Genomic DNA, 16,086 nt, shown 5'->3' with positions numbered 1-16,086 from the left:
TACTGAATTTCACAGGTTTTTAGTAGCGCAACTTAACCATAACGTCCCTTTAACAAAGCATTTTTAGTGAATTTCATAGGTTTTTAGTAGCACCACTTAACCATGACGTCCCTTTAACAAAGTTTTTTTTACTGAATTTCACAGGTTTTTAGTAGCGCAACTTAACCATAACGTCCCTTTAACAACGTTTTTTTTACTGAAGTTCATAGGTTTCTAGTAGTGGCACGTAACCATAATGTAAACGAACATCTGACTTCATTGCACACCAACTGGGCACCCTTTTCCCTCAAAATACCCCAGCTGAAAGCTTTCCAGTGACTTGTCAGGACCCCTGTCTCTAGGCAATTCCCCCTCTTTGCTCATGATTGAGATGCAACACAATCCTGAGATGGTATTTGATAAAAGGCTACTACACTGGGCTTCACGAGTCAGAGGCCTATCACAACTGGTTGTGTATCCATCTTTCAGCCTTCTAGATGCACACACCTGATATGTTGATTGCGCTACCACTCACCTTGCATAGGGACTGGCCCGACATACCAAGTCTCCACTGGACTGCACATACTATGACTGACACTAACTTATTCCGTCCTGCCTTCCTGAGAGCACTAACAGGGTGGGCTGTGTTTTGTTTCCCTGCTCTTCAGTCACACTGACCCTTGCCCCACTTAGCAGAGTATACCATTTAAACCATGACGATTGCAGTGGGGGAGTGCAACATCTAATGTATGCCTCTCTGAGCAATCCTACAAATCAGGTCCACAGACGGGCAGAGATAACGGGGTATTTCCAGGAGGGGCCATGTAATCTGTAATGCTGTAATGTTTTTCAAAGGCTTCATTCTGATGCTTTTGGGCTGCTGCACGCTCTACAAATGTGAATAAATAAATAAATTCCATCTCTGTCTGAGGAAGTAGAGGAATTCCACGAAAGCTCGCAAATATGCAAAATAAATGACTATGTTAGACTCACTAACGGTATCAACTCATTGGGCCTCATTACAAGTCTGGCGGTAGCCGTGCCGGAAAAACCGTCAGGCTGCCACTGGACCGGTAATACCATTCCGCCTCTGATTGCCGGAATCACCGGCGCATTACAAACCTGGTGACCCGGTAATTCTGGAGGCGGAATTCAGTAAATCCCCATCCCCATGGAGTCCCAGAGGACTCCATGGGGATGGGGACCATGTAAACACTGGTTCCGTCTATGGCAGAGCCAGTGTTTCCATGTACGCCTGCAGGCGGGTGGCATTACTTCCACCAGGTCAGACCTGGCGGGAGTGACACCTCCCGCCTGCAGCACTCTGAATCAGCCGGTCCGGAAACCACAGTGGCAGCGGATTTACCGCCACCGCTGTTTCGGCCCGGCTGACTTGTAATGAGGCCCATTGTTTTCTTTTGGATCAACATTTGTATATGTATATATAGCATACATAATCTGCATTTCATGCACCTCAAAATTTGACTCGGTTATGCAGTTCTATTTATATAGGAAATTAGGGGGCTGATTCATGGAATTTGTGTGCCGAAAAACAGGGATTTGTGCGCCATTCTGCCCGCAAATCCCTGTTTAACAAATGGGGATTTGCGGGCAGAATGGCGCACAAATCCCCGTTTTTTGGCGCACAAATTCCATGAATCAGCTCCTAGGTGTTTCAGTGTGCCCTGCTCCTGTTGCTGCAGATAAGCACCCGATTGCCCTCAACTCCTGAGTGAGATGTGTCCTTTGTGCATAGGTTTCAAACAAAAAGATATTGCACTTAAATCAATGCATTCTTCCCAAATGGCCCACATCCAATCTTTTTGGGAGTGCCCTGACTGTGGATAAAGACCGCTAAACTATATATAGGATTCATAAGAAACAGACACCGTACCTTCAAACCACAAGTTAACACAGAAGCCACCACATGTTTTACCGTTTTACACCACAGAATCAAGCCCCTCCCAAACAAAAGGAAACCCAATCCATTGCACAAGGGTTCACTTTCCCTCCCATGAATACTGCATGGTCCTCTAGGATAGTAACACCATCTTCATTCTTGAGTTACTTTTCCATTAGAACTCCGTCCCTTAATGAATAATGTTATTGTTTCACTTTGGACAGAACACGTTACTAAAATACTTTTCAACTAGCAGGACAAAGTGATTACGTTTAGAGATGTAGATGTGTTTCTCAGCAATCCCTCACCTGATGAAGTAGTTGGCCCAGGTTTTGTGGTACTTGTCTCCTGGCATCCCCTTCAAGGTACCTTTTCCTATCATTGCGTTGTTGGTCTTTAGCCAGACGGGTGACGACCAAGGGCTGGCAATGAGGGCAATGTCCTTCTTGGATATTGCAAGCGCCTGCTGGATGACTGGGATCTAGGAAAGAAAGCAGACAGCATTCTAGTGCCACATAAAAGTGCCTTTGTTCTCCTGTCACTAAGACAGTCAGAGAGAGTGTCTGTCTCTCTCCCCCTCCCCCCCTCTCCATTTCTCTTCCCTCCCTCGTGCTCCAGGGATGTTTCCAATTTTGTAGACAGTGCCTCTTGCCCAGAGGAAGGGTTACTCGGGTGTAGATATTTTGGAGATAGAATACCTTACATTTGTACTGTTGTACAACCATTTATTGTTTATTTATAAAGCGCTCCTCACCCGTAGGTATCTGGGCGCATTACAATAATGTGCGGTTTCTTAGCTACAATACAAAAGGATTAAAAAAATATAGTACAGTACAAATGTATACAAGATTTACAGGATATGGTACAATGCAGTGTGGAACAGCTGTATACAAGCTAGCGGTATAGCACAATAAAGTGTGTGGCAAAAGCAGGTGAGTGTTGATCGTAGAGGATACAGTGTTGGGCACCAACATTAAAAAACTAGGCCAGGAATTCTCCTCTAACATAGATGGAAATCTCATCCAAGTCTCCAAGGAAGTAAAAACCCTTGGTTTCTACCTTGATTCCACGTTATCATTTGATAAACAGGTAAAATCCTTGGCCTCCACCACGGCTTACACTTGTAAATTGATGAGAGCCGGCAAGCCGTTCCTCTCCAATGACAGTTGTCTAATCCTGGCCAGAGCTTTAATACTCTCCAGAATTGACTACTGCAGCGCATTATATTCTGGAGCAAATAAAACAATCATTCAAAGATTACAAACACTACAAAACACTTTAAGAGCAGCACTTGGTATAAATAAAATAACCCACATCTCCTCCATCAGGCGCCAACATAAAGGGCTGTCTACTGATAATAAACTACAACTAAAAATGCTATCGCTGACCTATAAAGCCCTTAATAATTCCGGCCCCACATATCTGATAGACAAACTTCATAGGAGGATTTCCCTCAGACCGACCAGAGCTGCAAATTCGAACTGCTTGATAATACCTAGTTACAGACTCACCACGATCGGTGGAAATAGTTTCCCAGTTAAAGCGGCAAAAACTTGGAACCTACTGCCACAAGGCTTGAGAGGAGATCAACCTTACCCACGCTTTAGAAAAAAATGTAATTCAATACCTCATTTCCACTGACCCTTAGTCGTCTTGACTTGCGCCACCCACCACTTGCTGTATAGCTGCTAAACCTTACTCTATATTGTACTCTGTAAACCTGCGTGTTTTAACTATTTAGTGTCGCATTCGGCAAACTAGACTTATGCTACACCTGCTAAACTTTACTGTGTATTTTGTATATTTTGTAATTATGTGTGATTTCAGATGTTTATTGTATATTGTATAGTGCACATTACTCTAACTTGTAACCATGTAAGCCTTGTATCTTCTTATTGCTGCGCCCTGCTACCTACGGGTCTGGTGCGTATGAAAAGTGAATAAAACAAACAAACAGTAATATGCTAAGCTACGGAGGAGGTAATGGGACAGTTTCTAGTTGTGGACGACTAACCGGGTGGGAGGTCTTTGGATGTGACCCAGATTTTGAGGTTTTTCCTAAATTTAAGGAAGGATTGGTCAGATCTTAGAGAGGTGAGCTATTGAGTTCCACAGTTGGGCGACCATGACAGGAAAGCGGCTCCACAAGCTTTCTTCAATCTATACCTAGGGACTCTAAGGCAGCCGGAGTTTGAGGATCTGGTAGTTCGTGTGGGAATATTCCTGATGAAGGTACTGCGGAGCTGCGTTGTTAAGGCATTTGTAGGCTGTTTTGAGATGGATTCTGTCCTTGATAGCCAATGGTTGTCTCGTCTGATCATAGAGATATGTTGTCTTCTAGAGATGCTTAATGCTGTTCTCAGTGCATTGTTTTGAAGGGTCTGGAGTTTGTTGATATATTTGTTGGCTCCTATATACGGTGCGTTGCAATAGTCGATTTTAGAGAGAATTAGGGTTCTGGCCAGCGTAATGCAACTATCTGCGGAGAGAAATGGTTTGCAGGGGTGGATCAGCTTGCAGGTGTAAGCTATCGCCGAAGCCGTGAAACTAACTTGTTTACGTAGGCTCAGGGAGGAGTCTAGGGAGAAACCCAGGGTCTTTACCTCTTTAACGACCTTAACGTTGTTTCCATCAATGTTGAACGATGGGTATTGGTAGTATGTTTTCCAAAAACAAACCATACAGTGCTTTTCTCACATCCCAACATACCCCAGGGAACATTTTATACATTGAGCTGGACAAGTCTACAGACAGTGAAAATGTCAACATTAAGGTTATTACAAACAGTGCAAATAAACCATTTACTGAAAATAATGTAATCCGAATTCAAATGCACATATTACTACACTACTTCAGAAAATTGACTTTAAAGCTATGAAAAATGTAAATTGATTGCTATCAAATAATGGTGTAGTGCGAGTTAAGGTTTAAATTGTAGTCGATAGACTTATATTGGGTAAATAGTTAATTTGGATTGTTACAAGTGCCATGTCAGTAAATGCAATCAAGTGACAAAAGAAACTCAACAGCTTAAACTCCAAGAGATTATTTTGGCAACTAGGACAGAGGAGGGGTAAAATAACAAATGGGTAGGCACAAAGTGTAAATGGAAGTGCCAGGATAAGTCTTGTGATGTTGAAAAACAAAAGTGCATCCCGTTCGTTGAATTACGCGTTCCTAACACCCATACGATTACCGTATGATTGTTACTGTAACTAAACGCTTTGTAACCGCTCACCCTGATGCAGTACTCTCGCCTTGGTTCATGCACTACACCATCTACTATAGCCTTTCCACTTGTCAATATAGGGGGGGGGTTGCAGCCTTCTTGTTACGGGTGATAAATCATTGCATCATGTGCACTAGGACCCTTCCTTGCACCTTGCAACGCAGCCGTCCTGCAACATGGGGTTAGGTTTCCACAATGTGCCTACCTGATCTTTATTGCACTTTCTATTGTAACTAATTAAATGTTGTTATTACTTGAAAATGAATGCCTGTAAGCAATCTCTTAAGTTAATGTGCCTAAATACCTCTGAGTTTTGTGCACTTTATAAATGTCAAAATAAAGAAACTTAAAGTTCCTTTCCTCCTATTGCCTTGTCATGCCTTCTCCGAAACATCACCACTCGTCACGCTCCAGCTCCTATTCCAAGCACCCACAGTGACAGACTTGTGTGCTCTTCTAGTTTCCCGGCCTCTGGTAAAATGGGTTTCAGGCATATTATGTAGAATAATAAATGCCAGTTGGGTTCTTCTCCTGAGGCTGGTTTAAAGGCTCAATGGGGGTTTGGCATTGGCTCATCCCGCCCCTTGGGTAGTCCTCTCTCTGCCTGCCATACCATAGTTTTGCCTTTCAGCCTCATCTCTGGCGTTAAGTAACTCGGGTGTGTCTTCAGGCAGCTGGTTCAGGGATTGGTTGGTGGGCCCCACCCCTGAGGAAGGCAACTAGCTCTGACGTGGGATCTGGAACTAACTAATCCTCCATCTAGTTGCCACACCCTATCCCTGCTTTTTCTATTCTAACTGTATGACACTTTGGGCAGTGGACAGATGGCTGACTGTTGAGCATCCTGTCCTACTTTGGGTCGCTCTGTTTCCCGCTGTAGATTTAGAAGGAGTTCCTGCACCCACGTGAGGGGAGCTGAGCACGTAGGTCCTGGTAGTTCTGCCAGCACACCATTGCTTAAAGGGCATTAGCTACAGAGTGCGGAAGCTAATGCACTGTGCTACGGGATTGGGGAGATCCCGATTTCCCTTATCCCATATTCTTTCCGCTTCCCCTTAAAGGGACCCCGTCCCTAGTTGGCACATTGCGACTGTCACTGCCTTAAGATGAGCATCCAAGTGAGGATGAACAGAAGATCCTTATTCCACCCCAGGCCGATTATTCCCCAGCTTGGGCAGTTAACAGTCCCGCTGATCACCCAACTGAAGGTCTTTGGGAACATGCAGGAGTAATCCAATGTTGACATTTTCCAAGCTTCTATACTTTTTATATGTAACTCGAGCTCCCTGTTTTTATCAACTAATTCCCTCTTGTTTTTGTAAGGGTTTTATATCCATGGGGATTTCTGCATCTCTGGTTATTTTGATGTCGTCATATTATGTGTGTTTGGTAAATAAAGATTTCCATTTGTTGATGGCTGAACTGTGTTTATCTAATAAGGGTGGGTGGTTGTAAGGAAGGCATGGTATCAAAGTAAGACAGACACAAGTGATCCCAGTTCAAGGATGTTTATTGAACGTCATCAGGGGAATGAAAAATGCCTATCTAAGCTACTACCATCAACAAATAATGATACAGTCCTAGTGGAGTCTAGTCAAATGAAAAAAGGCCTATACTAAAAAGAAATATTGCCAATAACAAAATGATAAGTCAGGATGTTTAGGCCATTGGTCTCCCTTCCCCATGTTTTTAGCATGGGACAAGGCAGGTCACTCGAGCACAGCACACTCTTGGACTTCTTCGGCACAAGATCACAATTCCTTTTATCAACATCAAGAACTTCTGTGCCCAAGTCTCTTTCGTGCAAAGTCTATTTTTTCAGAGGGCCTGATGTATCAGAAACAACAAAGAAAAGTTCCTTTATAAATTTTCAAGTGGGGCGATTTACTCTTCGCCCGGGATCCCTTCGGCCGGGCTCAGATCCTTCTTTTACAATTAGCCTCTCTCAGTCGGGTTTGGACCAACTTTAATTCGCAGGCATCCCCCAGTCGGGTTCACATTTGCCACAACAATATCTTTGTGGGTGAGATTTATTGTTCACCCAGGATCCCCCTCTTCGGCGCTCAGATTCGCTTTTAAACAATGAGTCCCCCTCCTCCGGGCTCAGACCAATTTCAGTTTGTAGGCAACAAAGACTTTCCAATGTGCACAGGATTTAACTCAACCTGCCGCAGGACCACTTTGGTTTCACTGTTCAATAATCTTTTACACGCACCTATTTTGGTTTCATAAAGTTAAAATCGCACACAAGTTGTTTGATCATAACATGCTGCCGCTTGCAACCTTAAGCATAATGCAGTACTGTCTGCTATCAGTTTCTCCCGACTCCAGGCTGTGCCAAGCTCGGTGTTGCTGTGCTTTCAATACCACAGTGGCAATCTCTTCTCCCCGCCTAGGCTATCAATGCGGAAGGTCCCCGTGTACCTTTGACACACGCTTCACTGTTCGTCAGCTGTAATTCCTGGTCTTTTGTTTCTTTTCCTTGAAGCTTCTTGAAAGTCGCGATCCTTTCTTGAAAAGAACAAGGGTACCTCCCTCCTTGTCATCCCCTCTGGTCTCGCCGCCTTTCTCATCGGTTTAAATTGCCATGCCTGACTAGCCGCTTCCTCGTGCGTTTGGCCTTGCTCAGAGCATGCTTTCGTGCTCAGCCTTTTATCAGTGTGGGGAAGTGTAATGGAAGTCCGGTGTAAGTAGTTATTAGTAATTGCCTGACTGTGCCTGACCCTTGTGTTGGGATATGTCAGGTATGCGGCTCTGGTGTTAGTCCATTGTCGCTCACGATGAACTGCCCGTGAGAATGTGTTTGTGCCGGAAAAGGGGGTGGGTTTGCGTTTCTAGATATCCTACCTGGTAGGATGGGGAAAAGGTGTCATAAGGAAGGGGATACTGCGTCTCATCCTTCGTGTGTCCCCACTTCCACTCCCTGAAAGCCCCCCAATCCTGGTGAACCTCCCGCACTGGTCCATCCCCAGGAACTGGATCCAGTAGCCATGGCCGTTTCCTAGCCACCTGGATGACAGATCCTTGGGGACTAGCGGATGAGACACCTTCAGGTTTCTCACATGGTGGATATATACATCCATGCTGGTTTTTTTCATTTCTAATGAATCTCCACGTGTGTGTTTTCGTGTGTTAAGTGCATGGCTGATTTGTGAGGGGTAAATCGTGGCATGGTGTACGCATTTTCCATTTAGTTTTTAGTCTTTTCTGCTTCGGTTTTCGCACATGAGATTTTTGTGTGGGTTGCGCACATGCCACCTTGTGAGATGTGCCTTAAGTTGAAGCATAGGTTTTTTCCATTTGTTTAGTTTTCATATTTTCTGCTGGATGTACAACCAACCTTCAAGATCAATATAGGAATAGGGTTGTCTGCACCATACCTTTGTCAAGTGCTTGAACTGGTGTATATGCAGCTGTAAAAAAAACACCCCCTAAAGAAGACCAAGGCTCTGCCCTGAAATCAACAATCTAATAGCAAATTCTGCTTTAAGTGTAACCCTCTGGACCCTCCTGAAAGATCAGAGGTGACCACACCAGTGCTTCGTTCCTGAGACTCGGCGGGCACAGCTGAGTAACTCACCTCAGGATTCCAGGTTTCACCTAAAAAGCCCCAGGTGTACATGGTGTCTGGGACCCCACCCCCATGCAGCATACCATCAGCATACCATCAGTAGTGCTCTCATATCAATAAACCATCTCTTGAGCCCCTGGGGCCTGTGTCTATATTGCTGTTTCTACCAAGGCTGCAAACCCAACTTCAGCTGTAGCAGCACCAAGCTCTGGCACCTGGTTCATCTGGGTCAAGCAGACTGTTGAGTATCATGATCTTTGAACCGTTCTCCGTGTCCGGAGCTTCCCGGCTGCATACCCTGTACTTTCTTCAGTTGACCGCAACTTTGACAGGTCTTTTTCTTAGTAAAAACAGGCTGCAGGGTGGCTTTGCTCTGTAAACAGGAAAGCATTGAGCGCAAGCAAAGCACCACTGGGACTAGTGCCGACCACTTACATTTTGAAAGCTTTACACAATAACACCAGGCTTTCTTTATGGTTTTACTTCGTTCGGTAACACTGTGAGACAGGCATGGCATAAAGAGATGACACAAACAAATACTTTTATTTTTAGTGGTCAGGATAGAAAAATACCTATCTTGCCCTAACTCTATGGTGGTAATACGCCAAATGGAAAGAAAACTAACGGAAGTCTAGGTCTGTCAGTCAAAAGTAAACTACTGTCTGTGTCAAACCTATGCTTGCCCTCACTCCTACAAAGAAATAAAGTGTGCAGGATGTGTCCAACTTAACAGTGTTCAGAGTAAAGTCAATATGACCATGGCGCTCTTCCACAGCTCCCTTCCCCATGTTAAAGACACTCGGAGTAAGAAATGTCCACAAGTTCTTAGGATTCACTTGGCAAAATTCACAGTACCTTTCCTTATCTGGATTCACTTCTTCACAGGGTCTCTTGGGATCTCCTTGTCTTGAGCTTATACGTGACCACTCTGTGATACTGTTTCCTTCCAGAACGCTTTTACCATTGTCCTTTTGTTAACGGTATACTTTTCGCCTTGTACATTTGTTAAACTGGATAACGGAGACTTTCAATAACGAGTGCCTTCACTCGCGGTCACTCTGATACAACGTATACCATCTTTTCTTTACTGGTAAAGGAGTTAGCCTCCTTCAGCTTTCCTTCTGTTACGGTCTACGCGTCTGCAGTCAGGGTCTCCCCGCCTGCCCCTCAGACACTCCTGGGCTCTTATTCTTACCCAGGGGAACGAGCATGAACTAGGCAGCATATAACATGGGATAAGCATGTTCCTCGGATTCCTCCTGCAGACACCTCTGGCTCCCTGGAGACAGCTCCCTTGCCATGCTTCTCTATCGGCTTCACCTGACAGCCCCTCAGTGTTTCGGCATCCAATTCTCCTTGGCCCGTTTATGCTGTGATCCGTTCTCCAACTTGTGCTCCAACTTGTTCTCCAACTCGTTCTAATTGCCAAGCATGTGTGTGCCTTTTATATCCATCTAAATAGTTAACAGGCTGCAGGTATGCAGAGTTGAATTCAACTGCCTGACCCTGCCTGGCCCCGTTAATGGGACATGTCCATTGGATAAGTTGATGTGCTTTGAGCTCCATCTTCCTCGTCCCAGTACCATAGTGGTGTTTCTCATGGGAAATCTGTACTCCTCTTGATTTCCTCTTCATCTCAGTATTTGAATAGTGTTTAGGGAAAGGAGGAGTAAGTGCTTGAATATACCCTATAAAAGGCTGAGGGGGGGGGGGTTGAAAAGCTTATTCTAAAGAGAGGGGGATTTCTATGTCTCGCCTTCAGTTATTCCCTCCCCAATCCCTAAGGACCCTCTACCCAGATGATCCTCCCTCGCTTGCCCACACCCAGGGTTGGGATCCAAAAGCGATGGCCCGCCCCTTGCCATCTGCATAGATTATCCCTGGGGAGTAGTTTGGGAAAGACTTGGTTTTTCACAACTGGGATTTGACAAGTTCTGAGTCCCTGCCCTTAAGACACTGAACTGCAACATACCTGAGCCATGTTTGACAAAGCTGTATACAGAATGTATTTCATTACAAACACTTTGTGGACACTACCCTATTATGGAGCAGCTGTATGCTACCCTCCACCCAATTTGACACCCGACCCCCCAATACATTTTGAAAAGTGACTAACTCAAAAATTCCTGATGCCATTTTACAAATTTGATGCATTCATCAGTTACCCGGAAGAGCTAGCAAACACCATCAATGATATTGTTGAACTGCATGAAAAATGCTTTTCGGCCCAGGAAACAAGAGCAGAATAGGCCATTTCAGTTAACAAGCCACATATGCCACATCACCACCCAGTACCCATCCCTGGAAGTTCACCACTAGTTCAGAGCCACTGAGAGGCGTTGTGGGTATGAAAATCGAGCTCAAAAGCATGCATTCTGCTGCAGAAAATGTTCTTTGTCATATAGCCCAGCATTTGGTTATACATATGTTTAGGAGCAAACTGCATGTTTATTTTAACCTAATTTGCATACCCACAATGCACTGCTGAATGGCTCTAGCCTGGAAGTGAACTATTGAGCACATGCTATATTGTACATAGCTTTAGGAGCAAAAACTAAGCTTTGAACACAATTTGCATACCCAAAATGGCTCTAGACTCGAGGCGAACTTCCAGGGATGACTACTGGGTGGCGCTGTGCAATGTGTGGCTTGTTAGCCAATAAAGTCTAAGCATATTTTTGTATTTCTCAATTTGGAAACATTCTGCAAATCTCACAAAAGGTGGCAAGTCTTAACTCGAGCTACACCAGTACTTCACAGCACTTGCTTTAAGTTTGATGGTTCGCATCAGTACTAAAAATTAGTCATTTCAATTAGTCGTGCAGTGCAAATTAGGGTTTCGTTTGCAGTGTCATGAACTTTGTTTCGAAGGAGTGGTTCTATTAACCTTATGGTTTTCAAACTATATCTATATTTAGGACATGGACGAGAAAATGAACACTCAAATGAAAAATCAATTGCCCTTTCCACCCTTCCCAAAAGGATCCCCAGCATGAATAATACACCTCCTCACTCGCTCTCACAGCACAGTGTGCGACATGAATCCAGGAATAGAAGATCACGGGAGGGGCTGTCTGGGGATTCCACCCATCACTGTAGGTTAAGACCAGGAGGCATTACCTTACTGGTTTTGGGAAAGGGCTGCCCCGGTTATGAAAATCACAGGCGCTCCTTTCACCTTTCTTAGTATGCTGGTAGGCCATCTGGGAGCCATCTCAAACGTCAATAATTCACGCAGGTGCTATGCCCCAGTGGGGACCATATGCTCATTAGGACAACGCCTGCCAGGGAAAGAGAGGCCTTGATGGGGTGATCAACCTTTAAGCCAGAATCTTTAACGGTTTGTCGCAGACAAATTCCAGAGTCTCTCGCAGGGCACACAGATAGGCCGAAGGACTATCACTTTCCAGGGTGCACTACTCACCTGGTGTCCAGGCAGGTCAATAACTTCAGTGTTTGCAAGGTGGCAGCAGACCCGCGGATGCAGCGAGCTGTAAAGCTCTCGCCTGCTCCCACGAATTGCAAGCAGGGTGTCAAGGGAGTCAAAGCATGAGCCTTGTTCCACAAGGCCAACTAGTTACAGTCTGCAGCAGTGATATGATATGATATGGCATTTATAACGCGCCTGTACACAAGTGTTATATCGGACGAAGATTCTTGTTCCACTGGGCGATCAGGCAGAGAGCTAGGCTTGCTCTGGCCGACGGACCAAGCAATGATGGATATTACAAGTCATCATAAAAATAATTATTAAAAGTGTATATCGAGTTAGGGTGATGCTGTAACATTTTCGAAAATCTCATGCACTAATTTAGCCTTGGGCCCAAGTGAGTGAATTGTGTGTCACAAACCTGTAATAACGAAACACACAATTGAGAGACACTGTGGGCTTTTCCAGCCTCTATGTAAACCCCAATGTAAAAAAAAAGATGTTTTTGCAGCAATCATTTTAGACATGAAAACATTGAAGACACTTCACCAAATTTGGCATGAGTGTTTGGATTTGACCAGATCTGATGCATGCCCCATTTTGTTAACTTTCATAGATGGGAACAAAAGGTGAAGGCAAATATTTTTGCATTTTTCTATGCAAAGTTGAATTAACTATACAGCAGTATAAAAATATATCTATATATACTCTCTATATAGTTTAAGGATAAATAGAAATGTGGATGTTAAAGGGGAGTAGCTTGTTAAGTCAAAGTATTTCAGGGTGGTGGCTTATGCAGGAGTCAGTAAATTCAGAAAAAAGTTCCTGATTTGCGAAATGCAGTGTTATGGATAGGGTTCTTTTTTACAACAGAGCTAAAACCCAATGTTAATCCGCAGGATTAACTGAAAAAGAAAGCTCAGGTATTGTGAAAAAGAGTTGCCAAAGTTTAGGCAGAGTCAACTCAAGACACAATTGGTCATTGCTTGTTCCCAATGGTTTCCTTTGGAAGCCTTCTTGTTCAGTATCACAAAGACGAGCAGCAAGCCTCTGGAGCAGAAAGGTGCAGTAAAAACTGCAGTCCAACTGTGAAGGTGCAGGGTGTGCAGGAGGCGACCCAAGCCAAGGTTATGGCGCAAGGACCTTGGACAACATGGCTTGGGCCGCATAGAGAAGCAGCTGTACCTGGGAATCGGTACAGCTAGCTACTCCCTTAGCCGAGGTTGCTACCTCGGCATGGAAAGCAGTGCAGGCAGACGCCTAAAAGAAGGAAAGCTGATTCTTGGTCAGTCGTAGGTCTAACACATCTTCTACTATCAGTTGACTCCAGGACAGTCAGATCTCAGACACTAGGTAAGGCGGTTAAGTGGCTAGCAACTGCTATTCTGATGGACCTCAGTCCTGGCGGTAGGTAACTGGACAGTGCATGCAGAGCTCAGAAGGGGGCAGCAGTATTGTTCTCTCTCTGGTCCAGGTGCGCTGTTATGAGCTTACAGATGCCAGCAATACTCAATGTTGATTGCAGAGTGCAGGAGAAGAGCCTTCATCTTCCTTGGGTATGTCCATCTTGAAGCTACTTTGGTGCGAGTGCCAGCATTTGATGGAGACAAGGTGCATATGCCCCATAGTCCAAGAAGGAAAAATACGGTGAGGGAATAACTGGCACCTGTGAGCAATGTAGTTGTTGGGAGGATTTTAAGAACCAATACTAGTTTAGGGTTCTGGGAGGCCAACCTAAGTGGATATGCAAAGGTTTAAACACAAATGTCTAACCAAACGCTCACTTGCAAAATAGGCTGAGGAGAAGCGCTTGGATGAAGGAGATCAGGAGCATGTTGTAACATTGTGAAGTACAGTTATCATACAGAACTGCTTGTTAAGCAAAAGATTGTCCACACACATATATACAAATACACTTTTTTATGTAATCAACACAAATGGATTAAGCTCAAATGCTGAAGGTAAGCAAAAACCAGAAATTTATTTTATAGGGCGACGGTGGTCACACTATAGTTAACATGAAACTTAACGTCCTGTATGACATTTTCCAAAGATATTTTCCGCCTTGGATACGTTTGGTGCAAATTTGTGCAACAGTTTAAAAATGAGAAAGCATTGAAAAAATGGCTCCTTTGTCACTGGTTTTCCCATAGGTGCATTGAGATCCTGCATAATATAGGGGTAAACACAGATACCATTTGCAACAACCCGAGCAGGGTAAAAAGGTTACTTTTATCTGTAGACTGGGCACAATCAGAAGCTGCACAGTCTACGCCGAAGGCTCACACTTTATCAACAAAGTTAAATAATCATCCAGGAATCATGCCGACATACCTTAGAAAGAGTGCAAATCCAAAACATAGGGACTTGATTCTACGTTTCAGACTTAACATCCTACGTACGAAGCAGAACTTATTAAAATACAGGCTGGAAAAGGATAACATTTGCCGCCTATGTAATCAGGATGAGAAATCGCTACGGCACCCAACACTGTTCTGTCAAGAATTTAAGATGGAAAGATCAAAATTATAATGCAAGGTGTTAAGCTCTGCCTGTGATCTCGATGCCAATTTATGGTGGGAAGCCATGTATGATAATCCAAATCAGACGACAATTCGAGCACTGTGGACTTTCCCAGCTGTGCTAATAAAAAGACTATTGGGCCCGGACGAAGAGTTTTAAAGAGAAATCTGAGTGAAATCAACAACAAAGCCTTGACCTAAAGCCAAGCATACAGCAAGCCCTGTCAGTGGTCAATGGAGAAACTCTGATTGACCTTAGAGTCTGGAAATGAAACTGGAAAAGTGGGACTTTTTAAAACTTGCTTGGCTAGGCTTTGTAGGGTGGGACATTTAAAGCAAAAGTGTGTATGTATTTACACTGAATGATTAATACTTTTTTTTTATTTTTTTTAAGTGCACTCATTTAACAGGTTCATATCCTAAACCACTGGATGGATTTGCTTCAAATTCAAAACATGTTGGGCGCAAAGCAGTGCAGAAGTGCCTTTTGCTGAATTGGTGCAAATTCTTCCAGTAGTTGATTTTTTATTTGCCAGAGAACAGGGAGTCATTTTGTGCATCTTCCATAATGCACTGCAGCAACTGGGGCATTTCAGAAATGAAAGCTGTCATTTTTTCTCATCGATGCAAGGGATTCTTGCAAGAATTCCAACAAGAATGAAAACAAAAAAAACACACTTAAAATGATATTATGAGAGGGTGAAGGGGGTGCTTGCCTTAAAGCGGTTGTGGCGAGGGTGAAAGAAGTACTATTTCTTTTAGTGTTTTGTACTTTTGTAGTAAAGTTACTTTCTCATTATCTGTTCGCAAGAACAGTGACAGCCTCGCAAGATGTCAAATGAAAAATGACATCACAGGAATAACAATGTGGCTAAAATGATCCTAGGAGTGTGATGGTGTCGCTTTGGCTTTAGGATGGATGCAGAAAGATACAAATGTAGAATTGGGGCACATTTGAATAGGGAAAAAAATAAATTTCGTACGTTTTATCTTCTCTTGAGAATCAATGACATTTGTGAGAAGCCTGAGGGCAGGGGTGTGGTGCTGACAACAATGATTTCTTATAAGAGCTATTCTCAAGATAAGTGGGTAAAACAATCATGTTCCTATGAGATTTTCTCAAGAGAAAATCTTCCAGGGACAAACGAAACGTTTTAAACTGTCTGCTACAACGTATTAACTGGCATGCACATTGTTGACCCAGTCATTAAATATCGCAAAGTGGCCACTAGCCAGGGCCAGTTGTCTACAGTCTTTTCATGGAGAGAATTCAATGTTCATATAAACATATGACCAATTTAGTACAGCGGGGGGGGGGGGGGGGTGGGATGTAACATTAATAACCCTTGAAAATTCAGTGAAAACACTTTAGTTGATGTGATTGACATTAAGGTGATGGCTTAAGGCAACAAAACCCTTGAAATTTAGCAGAAGTTGGAAGCAATACCACCATAA

At 43.8% G+C, this 16,086-nt stretch overlaps 1 protein-coding gene across 4 annotated transcripts in view; it reads right to left on the bottom strand.

Annotated features, from left to right (window-relative positions):
• The window catches only part of GBA1 (glucosylceramidase beta 1), a 362,310-nt gene that overhangs the window by 201,669 nt on the left and 144,555 nt on the right, over nucleotides 1-16,086 (bottom strand). For all 4 annotated transcript variants that reach the window (XM_069650127.1, XM_069650126.1, XM_069650121.1 and 1 more), the window contains one exon: nucleotides 2,188-2,360. In XM_069650127.1, coding sequence (XP_069506228.1) covers nucleotides 2,188-2,360 — 173 coding nt within the window. The remainder of the gene's footprint in view (nucleotides 1-2,187; nucleotides 2,361-16,086) is intronic.

The sequence above is a fragment of the Ambystoma mexicanum genome, chromosome 1p (genome assembly GCF_040938575.1).
Source record: "Ambystoma mexicanum isolate Mex_15411 chromosome 1p, UKY_AmexF1_1, whole genome shotgun sequence".
NCBI classification, from domain to species: Eukaryota; Metazoa; Chordata; class Amphibia; order Caudata; family Ambystomatidae; genus Ambystoma; species Ambystoma mexicanum.
Note: the sequence above shows the minus strand (reverse complement) of the source record. Positions and strands in the feature narration are given on the sequence as shown.